Source organism: Staurois parvus, unplaced genomic scaffold (genome assembly GCF_062004578.1).
Source record: "Staurois parvus isolate SC_StPar_1 unplaced genomic scaffold, SC_StPar_1.0 ptg001065l, whole genome shotgun sequence".
Classification (NCBI taxonomy): domain Eukaryota; kingdom Metazoa; phylum Chordata; class Amphibia; order Anura; family Ranidae; genus Staurois; species Staurois parvus.
In genome coordinates, this window is record NW_028318861.1 from 1142580 (window position 1) to 1162065 (window position 19486).

Sequence of the window (19486 nt, forward strand, 5' to 3'; positions counted from 1 at the left end):
AGGTAGGCGGGTGACACAAGTCTCTTTACTCTCATCTATCCTTGGGATGCATAGACCATTTGATCAGGTCCGCCCAAAAAACTGACGGGTGGACCTGATCGGATTGCCCTTGTGAAAGGGGCCTAATATAGTTTTAAAAAAATTGTATTTTTCCTTGTTTGTCCAGTTTGCTACAGCACTGAAGCCAGGTCTTTTCCTAAGGTGTACAAAGAAATCAGGAAACATTTGTCTAATCCAGCACTTTTTTTACTTCTGCCACAACCAATGAGGAATTCTAGAAGTCTCCTGCCTGAGCTTTATTGGAGGGAGAACTGACTGAATGGGTTGTATTTTTTTCCAACCAATCTCTGTGCTTTTCTTGCCCTGCCCTCTCTGTTATTACAAGACGTACATTCTCATGATGCAAATATACATTATATTGCCAAAAGAATTGGGACACCTCTCCAAATAATTGGATTCAGGTGTTCCAATCACCTCCATGGCCACATGTGTATAAAATCAAGCACCTAGGCATGCAGACTGCTTCTACAAACATTTGTGAAAGAATGGGTCGCTCGCAGGAGCTCAGTGAATTCAAGCGTGGTACCGTGATATGTTGCCATTTGTGCAATAAGTCCATCCATTAAATTTCCTTGCTCCTAAATGTTTCATGGTCAACTGTTAGTGGTATTATAAAATAGTGGAAGTAACTGGGAACTTCAGATTAGCCTTCAGTGGCCTTCAGATTAGCACAACAGTGCGTAGAGAGCTACATGGAATGAGTTTCCATGGCCAAGCAGCTGCATCGAAGCCTTACATCAAAACAGGGCAATGCAAAGCATCGAATGCAGTGGTTTAAAGCACGGTGCCACTGGACTCAATGGAGACGTGTCCTCTGTAGTGACGAATCACACTTTTCTGTCTGGCAATCCGATGGACGTGTCTAGGTTTGGCATTTGCCAGGAGAACGGTACTTGCCTGACTGCATTGTGCCAAGTGTAAAGTTTGGTGGAGAGAGGATTATAGTGTTGAGTTGTTTTTTTGGGGTGGGGCTTGGCCGCTTAGTTCCAGTGAAGGGAACTCTTAAGACGTCAGCATACCAAGACATTTTGAACAATTTCATGCTCTCAACTTTGTGGGAACAGTTTGGGTTTGACCCCTTCCTGTTCCAATATGGCTGCGCACCAGTGCACATAGCAAGGTCCATAAAGACATGGATGAGCGAGTTTGGGGTGGAGGAACTTGAACGGCTTGCACAGAGTCCTGATCTCAACCCGAAAGAACGCCTTAGGGATGAATTAGAGCAGAGACTGCGAGCCAGGCCTTCTCGTTCGACATCAGAGCCTGACCTCACAAATGCATTTGTGAAAGAATGGTCAAACATTCCCATAGACACACTCCTAAACCTTGTGGACAGCCTTCCCAGAAGAATTGAAACTGTTATAGCTGCAAAGGGTGGGCCAACTCAATATTGAACCTTATGGACTAAGACTAGGATGCCATTAAAGATCATGTGCGTGTAAAGGCAGGCTTCCAAATACTTTTGGCAATATAGTGTATAGTAAAGTAAAAGAAAATTGCAAATTTTGGGTTGTCCCCAGAAAAGTAATAGAGGGGAAATTATCCAATGGGGACACTAGTTTTGGCGACCTGGGGGCCCCAAAGAAGTTTCTTAATTTGCAGGAATTTCCTCTGACTTTGACTATGGGATATGTAGTGAAGGGAAATCTCTGAAATGGGATACAGCTGGCAAAAAATCTGACAGGGGTTATAACCCTCCCTTATTCTATCCAAAATGGGGGGGGCAAGGTTTTGCCTATAGTTCTTCTTTAGAATAGTTGTGCACTGACCATTTTTATTTAACCAGACTTCTACAACGATACTCTAAAATATGTGATTGGATTCAGTATATGAAGATACCAGCAACAGTAGGAATTTATCCAGCAGTGCAGGAAGATCTCCAATATGACTGCAGTGATGCATATTATGGCCTTTTCAGGCTTTGCCGGCTGAGATTTCTGATGAGACTTTACATGTATGGCCTCCAAATAATTGTACCACCACGTGCATAGATAGAGGCAGCTATGCTAATTGCTAACATCTTGAATGAACCACATGGTTTTGATAAGTACAAAAACATATTTAGGTTCTTAATACCGTAATAAAAATTATATCTCAAAGTGATATAACAGTAATTCAAACTGATATCAAATACCGGTTGTCCTTTTTGTCTTTGATGCAGATTGTAAAGAATTATAAAGGTTGATCGTTTTCAATAATGTACCTTTTTTTTCTGCAGAGAAAAGAGATGAAGTTGTCTATTATGATACATATGAAAGCATGGAGGCAATGCTTGCAACTGAAGATATGGCAGCTTCTATCCATTTACAAAGAGAAGAACTGCATAAACTTCAGCAGAAAGTTCGGCAGCTTGAAGCAAAACGTGGCCGAATTTCAGCCAAGAAAGCCTACCTCAGAAACAAAAAGGTGCAGTTTCTAAAACATGATTCCCGTTCTTGCCTTTCTCGTGTAACCCTTCTGTAAACCACAGTATCCGTAACAAAATGTAAGAGATCCAGAATGTAACCAAGTAAATTAAACAAGTTACAAAACAAGTGAGCCTGTGGTTTATCCACAAAGTTCAAAGCAACAGGTTCACTTCTATGTAGGCTTTCCTTTCTACACCCCCACTGCTCATTTCAGCTTCTGGGACCAAATACATGCCCCCTGAGACTGCTAAGAGTCATTAGAGTCATAGCTCACACAGGGCTACCACCGTGTGATAGTGCCGCTTGGCCCTGGAAGTTTCAAGTATAGGCATGAAGAACAAGGGAAAAGGTAAGGAATATATTGGGGGGGGGGAGGGAAGAATTAAAGAACTGTACCTACCGGTTTTTTTTTTTTGCCTCCTATTACCTTTTTTTGGAAATCTATTTTTGTTTTTTATTAGCATATTTTTTACTTATTTTCTGTCTCTTGTTTCAGGAGATCTGTATTGCCAAGCATACAGAGAAGATACAGCAACGACTTCATAGTGATGAGGAATATAGTGCACACCATGCTGCACAGCTAGTATGTTTAAACTCTATATTCATTTATTTCATTGATTTCCACAGACTTGTTTTTTTTTTTTTTTTTTTTATTTATTTATTACAGGTACTTATATAGGGCTGTCAATTTATGCAGCACTTTACATATATATTGTACATTCACATCAGTCTCTAACCGTCAAGGGGTGTACAATCTAAGGTCCCTAACTCACATTCATACATACACATACTAGGGCCAATTTAGACAGGATCCAATTAACGTACCAGCATATCTTTGGAGTGTGGGAGGGAAACGGGAGTACCCAGAGGAAACCCACCCAGTACCCACCTAGGCGCAGGGAGATCATGCAAACTCCAGGCAGGTATTGCCGTGGTTGGGATTACAGGTGGAAGTGCTAACCATTTAGCCAGTGTGCTGCACATTTTAGACAGAAATATATAATGGTTGTCACCACCACAAAACAATCAAGAGCTTTTTAGATGGCCATATGCCATTTAGAATTTGCAAGTGTTAGTATAGCATAACTCAGGGGTTGGCAAATCATCGCCCGGTTCCCAGGACATGCAATCCTAGGCACCAGGCAGGTGGGTTTTTTTCACATTTAGCCCTGCTGCAGGCAAGCAGCCTCTTTAGCCTGGGTTCACAAATGTGTAGTGAAATAGCAATGTTTCGTTGTGAATACCATTCCTGTTTCTGTGTGATTTCAGTACAGGTGCGATTTTGCCTGCTCTTTCTCGCTACAATTTCCTCCCATTGACTTCAGTGCAGTATCGCGTCCCATTGGCTTCAAAGTAAAATCGTGGCCAATTAACGTCAATGCAAAATTGTGGTCCATTAACTTCAATGCAAACTCGTGGCCCGTTGACTTCAATGCAAAACCACCTCCCATTGACTTCAGTGTGAAAACTCCTGTCAATAGCAATCCTGTGTGAACACTTATGTACACATGGCACTCTATTATATCACTTGCGATTTGGTGGTAAATGGTATTGGATAGCTCCTTATTTTTTTGTTTTATTATCAAAGGAAAACTGGCCAAAAATAGTAAAAAAAAAATAAATACATTTTTTTTTATTTAGCTGTGTGTTACTACCATAACCTACCACCAAAGAACAACCCAGAATAAATTCTCCAGCTCTTGTTGATCGCAGTGATACCATATATGTGTATGTTATTTGTTGTTTGTACCTGTAGTACAGCGCAGAAACAATAGTGCACATTTTGTTTTTTTACCTAAAACACACTGACCCACTGATACCATTTTTTTTTTTAAATCCTGACCTTTGACCCTCACTTTGACCTTGACCCAAACACTTAAACTGGCACAGAACTAGATCAAACCTTGATCTAGGTATTTTTCTTTATTTTTTATTTTATTTATTAATATTTATTTATTTGTTTTTTGTTTGTTTTTTTTAACAAACATTTTTTTTCCCTCTATGCCAGGAGCTAGAGAGATACAACGTATCTCTCTCCTCCATTCATAGAGAGAAAAAAAAACAAGGGGGCCGGGCTGTAGTGACTGACCACTGTGATAGCCAGTCAGAGGCTATCACAGCGATCATGTGACCCAGAATTGGGAGTCCCGGGTCCCGATCCTTAGAACGGGACCCGGTGCTCTCAGTGACACCGTGGTCTTTTAGCTGGGAGTGTGCCGTGCGGTGCACTCCCAGCAGAAAGACAGGTACGCAAATATGTGACCCCATGGAAAACCCAGTTCTGTGAGGCCGCAAATTTGTGTTACGTCGGCGTCAAGGGGTTAATGTCTCTTCATACCGTCTGTTTTGATAATTATGTTTACCATTTTGTGTTTCAGAAACGTGACCAACAGCAAGATGAAGAAGAACAAAAGAGCACTTGGGTTAGTCAGGAGCGACAGAAGACCTTGGATAGACTCCGCACATTTAAACAGGTTAGTGGCAAATCAGGACGGTGCTCTAGGTAGCTTTATATTGCCAGCAGCAATGGTACTTTTGTGGCAGTTTGGAGTAAGTAAAATCAGTTTGATGCAATTTATGGAATGTTCTGTCTTCCTATGGGTTTTATGATCAGTGACCTTGCTTAGACTTATTTTTTTTTAATACACAGCGTCATCCTGGGCAAGTGATACTGAAGTCTACACGATTGCGTTTGACTCCTGGCAGAAGGAAACCCACAGCAAGAACTACCCCCAACCTTGATGAACCACATTCCCTATCTGTCAGTATTCAGACACAAGGGATACCTGATGTGGAAACACTAGAAGTGTTACAGCCATTGGATGTTTCTAAAATCCATAAACAACCACAGCTTGAAGAGAATTCCTTACCTCCTGATGCAGTTAGCTCTCAGCTTCCTGAAACAGCTTCTCTTCCCACCTTCACAAGTGAAAAACTAGAACTTGATACTGTACAACCCCAGTCTCTGCCTGTGTCCTGTGCTCCACCTCCCCCTCCACCGCCACCACCTCCGCCTCCACCTTCCTTAAAAGAGGAGACAGAACCTTTAGATGTCAGAGTTATACACGTCAAGAAGGAGCCGGAGGACACTGCACCTCCAACATCTGCAGGCGCCCCCTTATCCCAGTTATTTGACAGCAGTCAACTTGTCAGTGCCAGAAAAAAGTTGAAGAAAACTGGAGCTCTAGAAGGCCTGCAGCAAAGAAGAGGTAGAGTACTATTTCCAGAATACTGATTGGGTTGTAGCATTGCATTTATCTCTAACCGAAACCAAGAGCTAGTTTAACGTGACTTTGTCATGAGACATTACGGAAGCTGCCATTGCTGTATCAAAAAAATATTAAGAGTGGGTTCATTTCATATACAAGTTCACGTGAAATTTAAAAAAAAAAGGATTTTTTGTTACAAAAGTTAACAATCCAAAGACCATCAGCCCCTGTAAATAACAAAATATATCCGTCAGTAGATAGTAAATATATCAGTCCATTGACTATATTGTAAATGTACGGTGTCTTAAAAATTTCCTGAGAATCCATGCCAACATCTAGAATTAGTATCATTGCTAGTACTTCCTAAAGAAACAGATCAGATAAATATGTAACAATAACGAGTATTCAGAGAAGCACATGATAAATCAAAACTTAACCCCCAAATCAGAGAAATATGCAGAGGAAACAAAAGGGAGGGGGGGGGGTAGATGGCATGGGATCTTTTGCCTTTGCTGACTATTAGAGTGGCCATGATCCTCCAGGTTTTGGTTCCCCTGCTGGTGCTCCTGGCTCCTCTTCTTGGTGTGCCCCCATAGCAAACTGTTTGCTCACGGGGCACACTTGCAGGCTCAATCCCAAGCCACGTAGCCTGTGTACATGGACACAGAGCGTTTTGGCCCTGACCCCCTCTTCCTCATCACATGATTTGACTGACAGCAGCGGGAGCCCCTGAAAGACCCTATGCCTTTTATAAGGTAAATAGTACAGAGAAAGAGGATATTATGTGATAAGTGTTCTTTCTCATATTCTTAAAAGCATTTCTTTTTTTCTTTTTTTTTCTTTTGTTTTCACGAAATAAAGAGGATTTTTCACATTCCTAAATTCTACTCATTAAAAGTATAAATCTCATAGTTACATGGCATATATCAAAGATTATCTTGCATACGATGATTTTCATCCAATGCGTTTCTTGGAATAAAGTCCGCTTTTTCAACAATATATATGCAGTTTAAATGTAAGGAGAATCTTATGGAGGAACACACATATCATATTGATTATCAAGGATATACACATTTGTATTCCTAAGATAATTAAGTTTTGGTTTACACACTACATGTAACAAAGCATAAATAGATTAGTATACAACAGCTCCTTCACCATTGATGTAAAACCTTATAGCTGTAAATCTAGTCCACCATGATTGCTCTAACATATGTGATATTTTGGGGAGCAAAAGATAATGCAACCATGCATCTCTCCCCCTTCTATCTTTCACCAAAGAGTCACGTGGTAACGTGATGCATGGACGCTATTAGCGGCCGGGGTATCATGATAGATATGACCAATCATAGCAATAACATGTAAGCAAAACTCTCATGGATGGCTTTCAGTCTTGACGGATTGCTTACTATTGTGATGCTGTGATTGGTCACCAGTAATCACATGGTACCTAGGCCTATCCCAGCGCCCTGTATCATGTGTGATAGCTGTGAGCCAATCATAGCATCACAATAGTAAACAATGAGTTGTGCATGAAAGCTATTCATGACAGTTCAACCCATTGCTGTTACAGTGATCATCACTGTAATAAGTCACAGGGTTGGAAAAATTTGCTGATTACTCCCATGGTGACACCGAACTACTCTGATGACAATATGTAAAAAAAGAAAAAATAGATTTTTTTTTTTAAGTTGTTGTAAACCCTTACATATATCTAGTGAAGTGAATGGCCTCAGGTGATACACAGAGATGGAGCAACTCATCCTTCATAAGTTGTACCTAGCTGTAACATAGTGAGACTTGCAATTACAGGCTGCGCCCTCCCCCGTCATCTTTTTTTTCTCTTGGTGTCAAGAAAATTCCTCAAAAATTACTCATGCTGATAGCAAAGGAACAAGCAGCATTAAGAAATGACACTTACTGCTCTTAATTGATAAAAGTACACATTATAGAGGGCATGCTTTGTTCAATATCCCTGATTGCTGCCACATCAGTCATGATGATGCTGTGCTGCACTGTTGACAGTATGTAAAAAAAATTTTTTTATTTAATTTATTCATTTTCAAAAAAAGTGACAAAAAAATAAAATTTCAAAAAAACTTGCCATGCCTCTTACTAAACCATGGACTGTCTACTATCCAAAAAGGGGGCGTTTGGGGGTATTTTTTCTGCCCTGCCATTTTTTGGGCTAAATATACCATAAATTGCAGATGATTTTAACAGAGAGTAAATAGTATACACTAATTTGTGTTATTTTTACAAAAGAAATGTAGAAAACTACATTTTAATCTATTTTTATTTATTTAAGATTTATTTGCAAAATTTCGGATTTTTTTTTTTTTCAAACTTTTTGGTCTTTTTTTTATTTATATAGCAAATAATAAAAACGTAGTGGTTATTAAATACCAGCATAATAAAGCTCTGTTGTGTGTGTAAAAATGATATGAATTTTTCGAGCAATTGCCAGTTAAAGTAGCACAGTTCTGAATAGCAAAAAAATGCTCTGGTCATGAAGGGGGTAAAACCTTCCTGAGGTCAAGTGGTTACACTGAATGTTAATTGGTCTTTAAGGCCTGAAGTAATTCAGTCTTTGCATTAGGCCCTTTTTACACAGGCATTCTGTGTGTTTCATTAGTTCAGTCACGTTTTTCAAAGAAAAAACGGATCAGTTTCTCATCAGTTTTTTACATCTTTTATCAATGCAAAAATAGACCGTATGTCCGTTTTACATCTTTTTACATCCTTTTTTTTTTTTTACGGAACATTTCAAAAAACGAATGTTAATGGAAGCAAATGTCAACGGATGATCATTCGCTTATATCTGTTAGCCCATAGAAATACATTAGTGTCTGTTTTTCATCCATTAACACAGGGATGAAAAAAGGGAAATACGGAACGCCTGTGTGAAAGGGACCTTAAACAGTAAGGCAGAGAGGCCCAACCTAAACATTCAGATGATATAGGTGGCGATAAGTCACTTATCTTTGAAACTGTAGGACATTAAATGATTTAGATTAGGTTTATTTTCTTTGCACTTCTGATTTCAGTTAATTCATCCAAAAAATGTTGCAATCCTTTAAAATTACAATGATATAACTATTAGCATTGATTTCCGTGTCTTTTCTAGTGAGCTCACCAATGGATGAAGTTTTAGCTTCCCTAAAACGTGGAAGTTTTCATCTGAAAAAAGTGGAGCAAAGGACACTGGCACCTTTCCCTGATGAGGATGACAGCAATAATATATTGGCACAAATCCGGAAGGGGGTGAAATTGAAGAAGGTCCAAAATGTTTTAAGAGAATCTTTCACACTTTTGAATGACACAGACCCGCTGACACGCAGCATTCATGAGGCACTTAGACGGATTAAAGAGGCTTCACCTGAATCAGAGGATGAAGAAGAGAATTTGCCTTGCACAGACTGGGAAAATTAACTGGTGGTAACGTGTTCTTTAAGTATTTTTTGGGGTAACTGTTCATTTTAATGATTTGTAACACTGGTGGCTTCACAATTCAAGAGATAATTTAGACTAAAATAGTCTAAAGTGGTTTTCTGACTGCAGAAGAATTACAATAGATAGAATGTTGAAGAGGTCAGTTTAGCTTTACTCATTTTGCCTGGGATCAACTTAAAGCAGAACAATCCCTTTTAACCTTTACAGCCAAGGAAGCTGCCATCTTCGCCTCTATCAGTTCACATATATGCGGTGCGGTATATCACATGTGATTCGAACAGGGACCGCACCGCATTCCTGTGCAAATCACATGCGATTCGTGTGCGGTGCGATTGAAGCCATACATTTTGTATGGCTCTAATCGCACCGCATCCACACAATAAACGTGCAGGACCCTTTTTTTGGTCCGCACTAGAATTGGATCGCATGGGTATTCACACCTATGCAATCCGATTCTGCGCATCGCACCACATTTTGTGGACCGCTTTCGAGGTGTTGTTAAGTTATACACCCGCAGTGGTTCGCATGAACGGGGTGCGATTCTGATGCGGTGCAGAATTCGCACAGAAAATGCTCAGAATTCCGCACCACATCAGTGTGAACCCAGGCTCAATGTAACTGTTTTGGGAAACCATTAAATCAGTGGGTTTAATTCCACTTTAAAAGGGGAGAAGATCCTCCGGTCACGCAATTGCTGTAGCTCTATTTCATGTCTAAATCATGTTTCCCCAGTCAAGAGTACATAGCTGTAATAAAAAAACAGAGCCTTGTTTTAATAAAGGAGAGGAGATAACTAAGGCGCTCATTTATTATGGAGAGTGGACATCCCTAGCCGCTCTATGCTGCAATGTGCTTTTTTCCATGACCCTTACCATTCATAAAAATCGGGCCATGGTTTAGAGCCTCAAGGAGTTCTCTCTGCTTAAAAGATAAGTTCACCTTTGGAACATGTTACATCTGTATTTATGGTAGAACATGTAACATGTTCCAGCTCCTGCCTTCCCTCCCCCTAATCCCCCTGCTTGTGACAGTGGGCAGAGGATCTTCACGCACCTGCTGTCATAATTTAGAAAGAGTGCTGGGAATGAACTCCTGCCAGTCAGTAAGGCTGGGCATACACTATACAATTTTCTGTCCAATTTCCACCCAATTTCCTTTAGATTTACCTTCAACTATGTAGTGCAATATATACAGTGGGGATCGAAAGTTTGGGCACCCCAGCTAAAAATTTGTATTAATGTGCATAAAGAAGCCAAGGAAAGATGGAAAAATCTCCAAAAGGCATCAAATTACAGATTAGACATTCTTATAATATGTCAACAAAAGTTAGATTTTATTTCCATCATTTACACTTTCAAAATAACAGAAAACAAAAAAATGGCGTCTGCAAAAGTTTGGGCACCCTGCAGAGTTAATATCTTGTACTGCCCCCTTTGGCAAGTATCACAGCTTGTAAACGCTTTTTGTAGCCAACCAAGAGTCTTTCAATTCTTGTTTGAGGTATCTTTGCCCATTCTTCCTTACAAAAGTCTTCCAGTTCTTTGAGATTTCTGGCCTGTCTGTCACGCACTGCTCTTTTAAGGTCTATCAATAGATTTTCAATTATGTTGAGGTCAGGAGATTGTGAAGGCCATGGCAAAACCTTCAGTTTACGCCTCTTGATGTAATCCCCCGTGGATTTCGAGGTGTGTTTAGGATCATTCTCCATTTGTAGAAGCCATCCTCTCTTTAACTTCAGCTTTTTCACAGATGGCATCAAGTTACCATCCAAAATTTGCTGAAATTTTATTGAATCCATTTTTCCTTCTACTCGTGAGATGTTCCCTGTGCCACTGGCTGCAACACAACCCCAAAGCATGATTGATCCAACCCCATGCTTAACAGTTGGACAAAGGTTCTTTTCATTAAATTCTGTGCCCCTTCTTCTCCAAACGTACCTTTGCTCATCCCGGCCAAAAAGTTCAATTTTAACCTCATCGGTCCACAGAACTTGTTTCCAAAATGCATCAGGCTTGTCTATATGTTCATTTGCAAAGTTCAAACGATGATTTTTGTGGTGAGGACATAGAAGAGGCTTTCTTCTGATGACTCTTCCATGAAACCATATTTGTACAAGTATCTCTTTATAGTGGAATAGTGTACCACAACTCCAGTGTCTGCCAGATCTTTCTGGAGGGATCGTGCAGTCAAACGTGGGTTTTGAATTGTTTTTCTCACAATCCTGCGAGCTGTTCTGTCTGATATTTTTCTTGGTCTTCCAGATCTTGCTTTAACTTCCACTGTTCCTGATGACTGCCATTTCTTAATTACATTCCGAACAGAGGATATTGACATCTGAAAACGCTTTGCTATCTTCTTATAGCCTTCTCCAGCTTTGTGAGCGTCAACTATTTTCAGTTTCAGTTTTCTAGACAACTGCTTAGAAGAACCCATGGTGCTGATTGTTGGGGCAAGGTCAGATGAGTCTGGGCATTTAAAACCTTTGAGATTGACATAACCTGGTCTTCCCAGACAATGATTGAGAACAATCCATGACACTGGCAGGTCTCAGCTTTGCAAAGGGGGCAGTGCATGCTATAAATTCTGCAGGGTGCCCAAACGTTTCCAGACGCCATTTTTTTGTTTTCTGTTATTTTGAAAGTGTAAATGATGGAAATAAAATCTAACTTTTGTTGACATATTATAAGAATGTCTAATCTGTAATTTGATGCCTTTTGGAGATTTTTCCATCTTTCCTTGGCTTCTTTATGCACATTAATACAAATGTTTAGCTGGGGTGCCCAAACTTTCGATCCCCACTGTACATATGTAAACGCTGATTATGCAACCCAAGTTAGGTACCGTTCACGGGGTATTTAGAAGAATAGTTCTAGGGCCATAGTATATCCAACACAACAAACACTTTTCTCCTGCGCTAGGAAAGGACTCAGTAGACCCAATAGGAATGTTCTGGAATTTTCTGGAATATGCACTGCTTGCTGCCCTCAACAGACCGGGGTGGTCCAAATACACTGGATGCAAATGGAGAAACAGAGAAAGGGCACACCGACCTAGTGCATTATCGTTTAAAATATTTATTGAAAAAACAAAGTATCATACTCACAATAGACATAAAAACACAGGCATGTCAGACTGAACAAGATGTATGATCCAAACAACATCTGAGTCCATACGATGGAACCCTGGATGTCCAAATGGCTAACGCATATTGAGAACACAACCTCTTCCTCAGAGCCAACACTATAGGAGTCTGTACTTCTCTTTATATAAGTTACTAAATGATAGCAAAAGGGCCGTATCAAATCCACCCAAAGGCGGAGCCTGACATCACATAACCCATTAACATCCAATTCGAAAATTGGACAAAAAATAAATTAATTCAATCATAATATATATATATATATATATATATATATATATATATATATGAAAATAATAAATGTGTAATCACTTACACTTATGGGAAGATCATTGGTGGTTTATGATGAAAACATGTAAGGGAAGGTGAATAGTATATGGGGCTGGCCAGCACGTGCGATCCACTGCCATGGCTGTCTATGGTGAGTATGATACTTACTTTGTTTTTTCAATAAATATTTTAAACGATAATGCACTGGGTCGGTGCGCCCTTTCTCTGTTTCTCCATTTGCATCTAGGGCCATGGTATACAGCTCGCCTTAAATCCTAGTCTGTGTCTATTTTGTTGGCACAGACAATTTTCAGACCTGACATATTTATATTTTATCTCATCTTTTCTATTTTATCTATCAATTAGGGATTATATTGCATTTGTGCACTAAAATTAGTTTCAGTGTATTTTTTACTGAAATTATAGGTTTGATAAACAGTTGCACAATACTGTGTGACATAAACATTTACCGCCTTTTTTATTCTACATATCCTCTGTTTTCAAAAATGTATAACGTTTTGTAGGGGGGGGGGGGTTAAGGAATCATCAGGCCAAAAATGTGCATTTTCACAAGTATGCAGAAAATGGTTACACCATTGTTACTTCATTTGTAATAGAAGCTGCTTGCATCTAACTGATTGAACAGATTGTGTGACATCTTTTGTTTGTATTGGATAGGTTCTTGGCTGACATTACTGTATTGCAGCAGAGCGGAGGTGATCATTTTTGCTGCCACAAGATGAAGAAAAGACTACGAGAAAGAAGAAACAAATCCTTCTGGTATATAACTAGAGGAATCCCTACAGTTTAGCAAATTATAGTTACCGCTGAAGCAACCCACCAGTACACATCCAGCTTAGAAACCAGATGGCTTTTATGAGCCCTCCGCTGCTTCCAGAAGCACTTTTTCCATTTAGCTTGGTGGCCAGTTATCAGTTTGAGTTTTTTTTTTTTTCTTTTATTATTACTATTATGGCAAACACTATTGATTTATTAGTGAAGTTGGAGTTTACGAAGGACATCTATGAAACTCTAATCACTGGATGCACTGAATCCGATTCGCTTGAAGGAGAGTGAATAGAACTGACCTCTTTGCAGCAGCAGTATGAGACACTGTATTGCCCAACTGTAGACTGTCCTCTGTTTACTAGCTATGTTGGATTCAAGGGAAAGCTATGAGGTTATAGTGACACACACTCTTCTTTGAAGAGAAGCCCAATATCAAGAGTCAAGTATAATACAAGTAGTTGGAATATAACTCCGTGTGTCTCAATGGGATATGTACACTTAACCTCCAACTAGCTGGCCACTGCAGATAGCATGTGTTCATTGTCTACAAGACTGCCAGACTCTCATCACAAGTCTGATTGATTACCGTTACTTTTAACCAATAGCTGCTCACATTTGCTATAATAATAATAATCTTTTTACTACATGATGTGTATTAGGGGGCAGTGCATCATTTTACAAATTCCTATATATATATTTTTTTTCCATTTTTACGATTTGATTGCTTTTATTGTTTGTCTTAATTATTTTATGCAATATCATTTTGACTTCCTTTCAGCATTCTGAAGGAAAATGCAAAACATATTTATATATTGATCAGAAAACGTAGTATTATTTTCTGTGTGGATAGTTTTTCTTTATTATGGTTGCTTTAAACTTTGCATGTGATTTTTAGTTTGGGGAAGTTATTCTAACAAGAGGACCAGCAAGTCACCAGATTTTATTTACCACTGTCTGGCCATTAAGTTAAAGAATGGGTTTAAAAATGTATATGTAGATTCTGACTTAAATATATATCTGAAAAGAAGACTTTCTGCTTATTTTTGATAGAAGAGGCTGGTCTTGCTATATTGGCTGAAATTCTGGTTTGTTGGCATGAGATACTTTAAAAGTTTCAGCATAGGTGTCTTGTTTTAGAACATTGCATGTACAGTTCTGGATTGGCAGTGTGAGGACCAACAATTATACTTATAGGTCTCTCTCTGCGCTGTACAAAACCCAAACCATTCTTTTGTGTTTATCGCTACGTTATAGGTTAAGTGTCCTATTAAAACACCAAAATCTTTACTTTTATTATAATGCAATATTTGTATTCTCCTTGGTTGGACAATCCCAGGAGCCAGGTAATCAAAATAACAAGCAGTGCCTACCTTTTTTCATTTGCTTCTTTTGGTATTGAAGGAAGAATGTTCCCCTGCCTCTGTTCGGTGGCCATACACAATCGGATCCTTCAGTCTTCAACTTTTATATCATAATGCTATTTAACTGACTGAATGATAATGTTGTACATGTTTGGATTCATTTGTGTGGCTGATTTTTGGCAAAATACGTTGTTTCTGTTTCTGTTCAATCATAATTTACAGATTTCCTAACGTTTAGACATGCTGCCTGCCATAGACAATAAGCAATTGTCTTGTTTGATAAAAAATTGTTTTAAACTGGTTATCGGTAGGAAACGTTTTTCAGCTGGGTCAGGAAATCATTACCAATATTTCCTATTTTATCTGTCATAGAACTAATTTTACAACTTCAAGTGACAGGATTAGGTGTTACATTCATCAAATGATCATCATATTTATACACTATTAGCCAATATTTTGTTCCCTTAGTACTACCCTCTGGCTCCTGCACTAAGAGAAAATAGCTGTTAAATTGTATATTGTGTTGCCTATTGCATACATCAAGGGGGGCTAGGGTGCATCCATGATTAGTATTTGACGTGATTGAAGCTGCCACACCTACCACTACCAAGCCTTTTGTATACAAAAAATTGTAAGGAAATAACAGCGTCTGTGTTACTCGTAGCAACCAGTTCTCCTTTTTCATTCCTTCAGTTTTTATACATGTACAAACCATGAAGTATGTATTGTAATGCGGTCATATGTGACTTTGCTTCAATATATTTTTTGCTTATGTGGTCGGCGTCTTGTTTAACCTTCTTGTTTTAAAGATATAAATCTTGGCGAGTCAGGTGGGTAGTTGTATTTTAGTTTCTCTTTCACCTGTATGACCCAAAAGTGCAGCCTTATGAATTTTTACTGTCATTTACCAACCTCAGTTTTTAGATTTAGGTTCTGGTGGTTTACTTGAAGAATTGTGTAGTAGAATACTTGCCTTGGGTAGATGTAATCCTTGTAGCTAAATGGTCTTCTTATTTCTTTGTGTATCTATATTGGAGTCATACCTGTATAGTTTGGTTAATCACTTAGATAATATTTGGCATGATATTTCCAAAGCATAACCTATGCAAAAAACCATTTTATAGAGTCAAAATGCTAGCTCAGCACCGTGTATGCTGTGGGAAGTGAAGCCCTTGTGGTGTAAAACTTTTTTAATTCCTATATTTGGAGCATGGAAATGTTGATCCTTGTTCATTCTGATGGGCTGTTCTGTTAGCCTGTCCAAGTTCTCTTTTCTGCATGGCCCTTGTAAAGGGCTCATAGGAAGCACTCTTAGACTCCCGCTCCAGGAAGTGCATATTATATTATCAAGCAGATAGCATATCACTAGAACAAAGCCATCCTGTTGAATCTTTTGCCTAGCTTGATAATTGTCAATGTGTTTAGTGACACTTGGAAAGCCACAGATTTCTTTAAAGCGGAGTTCCACCCATTTTTTGAAGTTCCTCTGATTACATGGTCCGTGTGTTGTCAGCACGATTTGGATAAAAAAAATTTTTTTCTTAATGTAAATACCTTAAAATAGTATTTCATGACTGCACTTCCGGTCCCGGCCACCAAGGCAATGGTGTGTTAAGCCGATTCGCAACGTCTCCTGGGATGTCTTTTCCTGTATCCCAGGAGTTCTTTGGGTTCCTAGTGACTGAATATCATATTACTTCAAAACCGGAAGTGACACGAATGGACGGAGTTTGGCGCCATTTTATTGGAGTCCAGTGTGGGAAGGAAGTGTAAGATCTGTGCTGTTCTAATTATTGTTGCGGGGTTTGCTCTGTTTCCAGACTTCAATTGCTTTCCCCCTGGTGTGATTTGAAGGACGGGTTGCCATAAGGGGGGAGGAACTTCCGCTGTCCCCGCCATTGTTATGACAACCTGTTCTATACAAGTAGTGCCGAGCAGTGTCAGTACTGCGCAGACGCGAGATCGAGTGGTGCATGGTGGGATAACCAGCAGCACCAACTCCTGGAAAAAAAAGCCTTGTGAGCTTCAGATGCCCAGAGCCATTATGGCGACTGCCTGCTTCCGAGATCAAGGTAAAGATTTACATATTTAAAACAAACTAGAAGGCTGTAACTTATAACTTTATCCAATTGTTAATGTTCTCGAAATGGCAATCCTGGGTCAACTTTTTAAAAAAATTTCTTCTGGGGATTGGAACTCCGCTTTAAGGCAGTCATGAACAATAAATGATCTAATGCTTGCAATGTCAACATGGTCCAATAGTGCGTGCACTCATTGCAGTGCATGCTACGTTTTCAGAGGGATTCATTGCCTTTTTTTGTTTGCAATTCTGTTGGCTGCTATGTGGCCCAAATTGCTATATTCTCCTAAGGTTTTTTTGGCTGATAAGAAAACCAGCACAGCACTGGGTCAGTTTTCTCTTCCGCCAAAGAGTCGGCAAGCACCTTGCACTTCTCAAGGGTAGCACAACAGATTGGTCTGCATTTGGAAGAAATTTAGGCCTTCCATTTTCTCACTGTGGAAAATAAAAATCCCTTGATTCCTGAATAATGGAATAGTTATTTTTAAAATAAAAATTAGAGATGATATGGGTACTTTAGTTCCCCACCAATCCAGAACAAAAAAAAAATAGATAAAGTACTTGAGAGATTACTTTGCTTCTTTCACTTATTTTTGTACCTTCATTTTAGGAGTAAAAATTTTGGAATATTTGTGCCTTTTTTAAAAGTGCATGCAAGATTCATATTTATTTTGCAGTACACTGAAACAGCTCACGCTCGGAGTCATTACTGCATTGTATGCCAACTATATTTTTTAGGCATTATGTACTTAACTGGTCTGCCTACACCTGTACTTGGTGTGCCAGCATTGATCGAGGAGCCAGATCATTATCCACATCCACCACTATTCAGCACTATTCACCACATCCAACATTATTCAGCCTTGAAAGTTGTCATATTTTATTCCAATAGAGCATTGAATCACACTGGATTTAATTTAGCTTTTTCACACTAATTAACAGATACAGATTATTTCATGTCAAAGTAAAAACAGATCCCTGAAAACTGAGTTAAATGAATAACAATAAAAAAAACACAAAATAACCAAGTACAAAAGTATACACGCACTCCATGTCAGTATTTCAGTATTTAGCAGATGCACATTGGTTAGCAATTACTGCTGTGTGCGTGTATAAGTCAGCCTTTCTCAACTTTTTTACCCAAGAGGAACCCTTGAAATAAATTTAAGGTTAAAGGGAACTCCTGCAATTCATCAGAGGTCAGTAAGAAAATCATTGATGTCATGCTGCTGGCTGGCCCATTTGGCATTTGCTCTGGAACTTTGCAGGCACCATCAAAAGGGCAGCCAGTCAGCCACATCTCAAGGGACCCTGTTTGAAAATGACTGGTATATGGTGGGACTAGGTTTCTACCAGCTTTGTGTATCTGGATATTGCAGTTTTCCCTCATTCCTCCATGTAAAACTGCTCACACATTTTCAGGTTACATAGAGATTGTGGGTGAACAGCCACAAATTCTGTATTGGATCGAGATCTCAACTCTGACATGGCCATGAATTCCATTTATGGGGGTTTTTTTGCATAGTTACATTGGTCCAGCTTAACTGTTGGGAGTCATTATGGAATGCAAGGTGTCAGTAAAAAATAGCCCAAGGAGACAGAGAGTTATTGGTGGGAAACTGGAGCATGCCTGGGATCCAAAGCACAATAACCTTTTTTCAGGTACCCTTTCTATAATGATCTGAACAGATTTTAGCTTTGCAAGGTTTACTTCCATTTGAATTGTAGACAATAAGTATTCAGTGACTTGAAAATATTTTGTATCTACACACTGATGTGTTTTTCAGTCACCTTCTTTGGGAGGAATTCTTAAGGAATTGCTTGGTGTGTTCTTGTCTTCTTAATGCAGGTTTTGCTACAGTACTGAACACTGTATTACACCGAATATTCCTATTCATACTACAATCACAAGATACCCCTTGACTACAAACATGTGGTCTCCATTTCACTTCAGCATAACTTTGGGAAGTAATTGGTGGCACCAGTAAGGATTTAGGTGTATTAAAGGGACTGTATATTTACCTGAGAGAGTGCTTTTTGTTGCTCAGTGTAAAAATCAATATTAAACTTGCTGTGATTCAGTATTCTATGACAATAAAATATGAAGACTTCCAAGGGGGTGAATCATTTTTTTGAGGTGCTGTACATACAAATGAAGATTTATCAAGCATGTTATTGACAGAATTTTTGCAAATTTGCTGCCTCTCCTTAAGGAATTTTATAGTGTGTATGATTGCATCTCTCTATGGTTGCAGTCTTGGGCTGTCGGCTGTGATAGTTTTGAAAAGAGCTGATTCACGCATGTGCGGTGGGGACTGAAGCTCAGGTTTCACAGCTAATTGATACAGTAGTTGTTCAGTGATTAAGGCCAGGTTTACATCAGGTTCAGGACAGGTTTAGATCAGGATTTTATCCTGTTCACACATGCGGTTTAGAAATGGTTTCCATAGAAGTCAATAGCCTGTAATCCGCACCTGAACCTGAAGGCACCGCTCAGAAATCGGACAGGACTCTTTTTTTTTTTTTTTTTTTTTTAATTCGCATTGCCAATGCACTGGACATATGTGAACAGACACCATAGGAAGCAATATTATTTCACATGTCATGCGGATTGGGTGCAGTTCAAACCACATCCGATCCGCATATATGTGAACCGGTACTAAACTTTTTCTTATAGAAACATGTTTTATATTGTCATAATGCTACAATGAGCAGCG

At 39.1% G+C, this 19486-nt stretch overlaps 1 protein-coding gene across 1 annotated transcript in view; it reads left to right on the forward strand.

The window, feature by feature from the left end:
* JMY (junction mediating and regulatory protein, p53 cofactor) overlaps window positions 1-18884 on the forward strand; it is a 93241-nt gene extending 74357 nt beyond the window's left edge. Inside the window, exons 6-11 of the mRNA XM_089658367.1 lie at window positions 2279-2466; window positions 2965-3051; window positions 4847-4942; window positions 5119-5677; window positions 8805-9115; window positions 13218-18884. Of these exons, the coding sequence (XP_089514493.1) occupies window positions 2279-2466; window positions 2965-3051; window positions 4847-4942; window positions 5119-5677; window positions 8805-9109 (1235 nt within the window). The 3' untranslated portion in view covers window positions 9110-9115; window positions 13218-18884. The remainder of the gene's footprint in view (window positions 1-2278; window positions 2467-2964; window positions 3052-4846; window positions 4943-5118; window positions 5678-8804; window positions 9116-13217) is intronic.
* The last annotated feature ends 602 nt before the right edge of the window (window positions 18885-19486 follow it).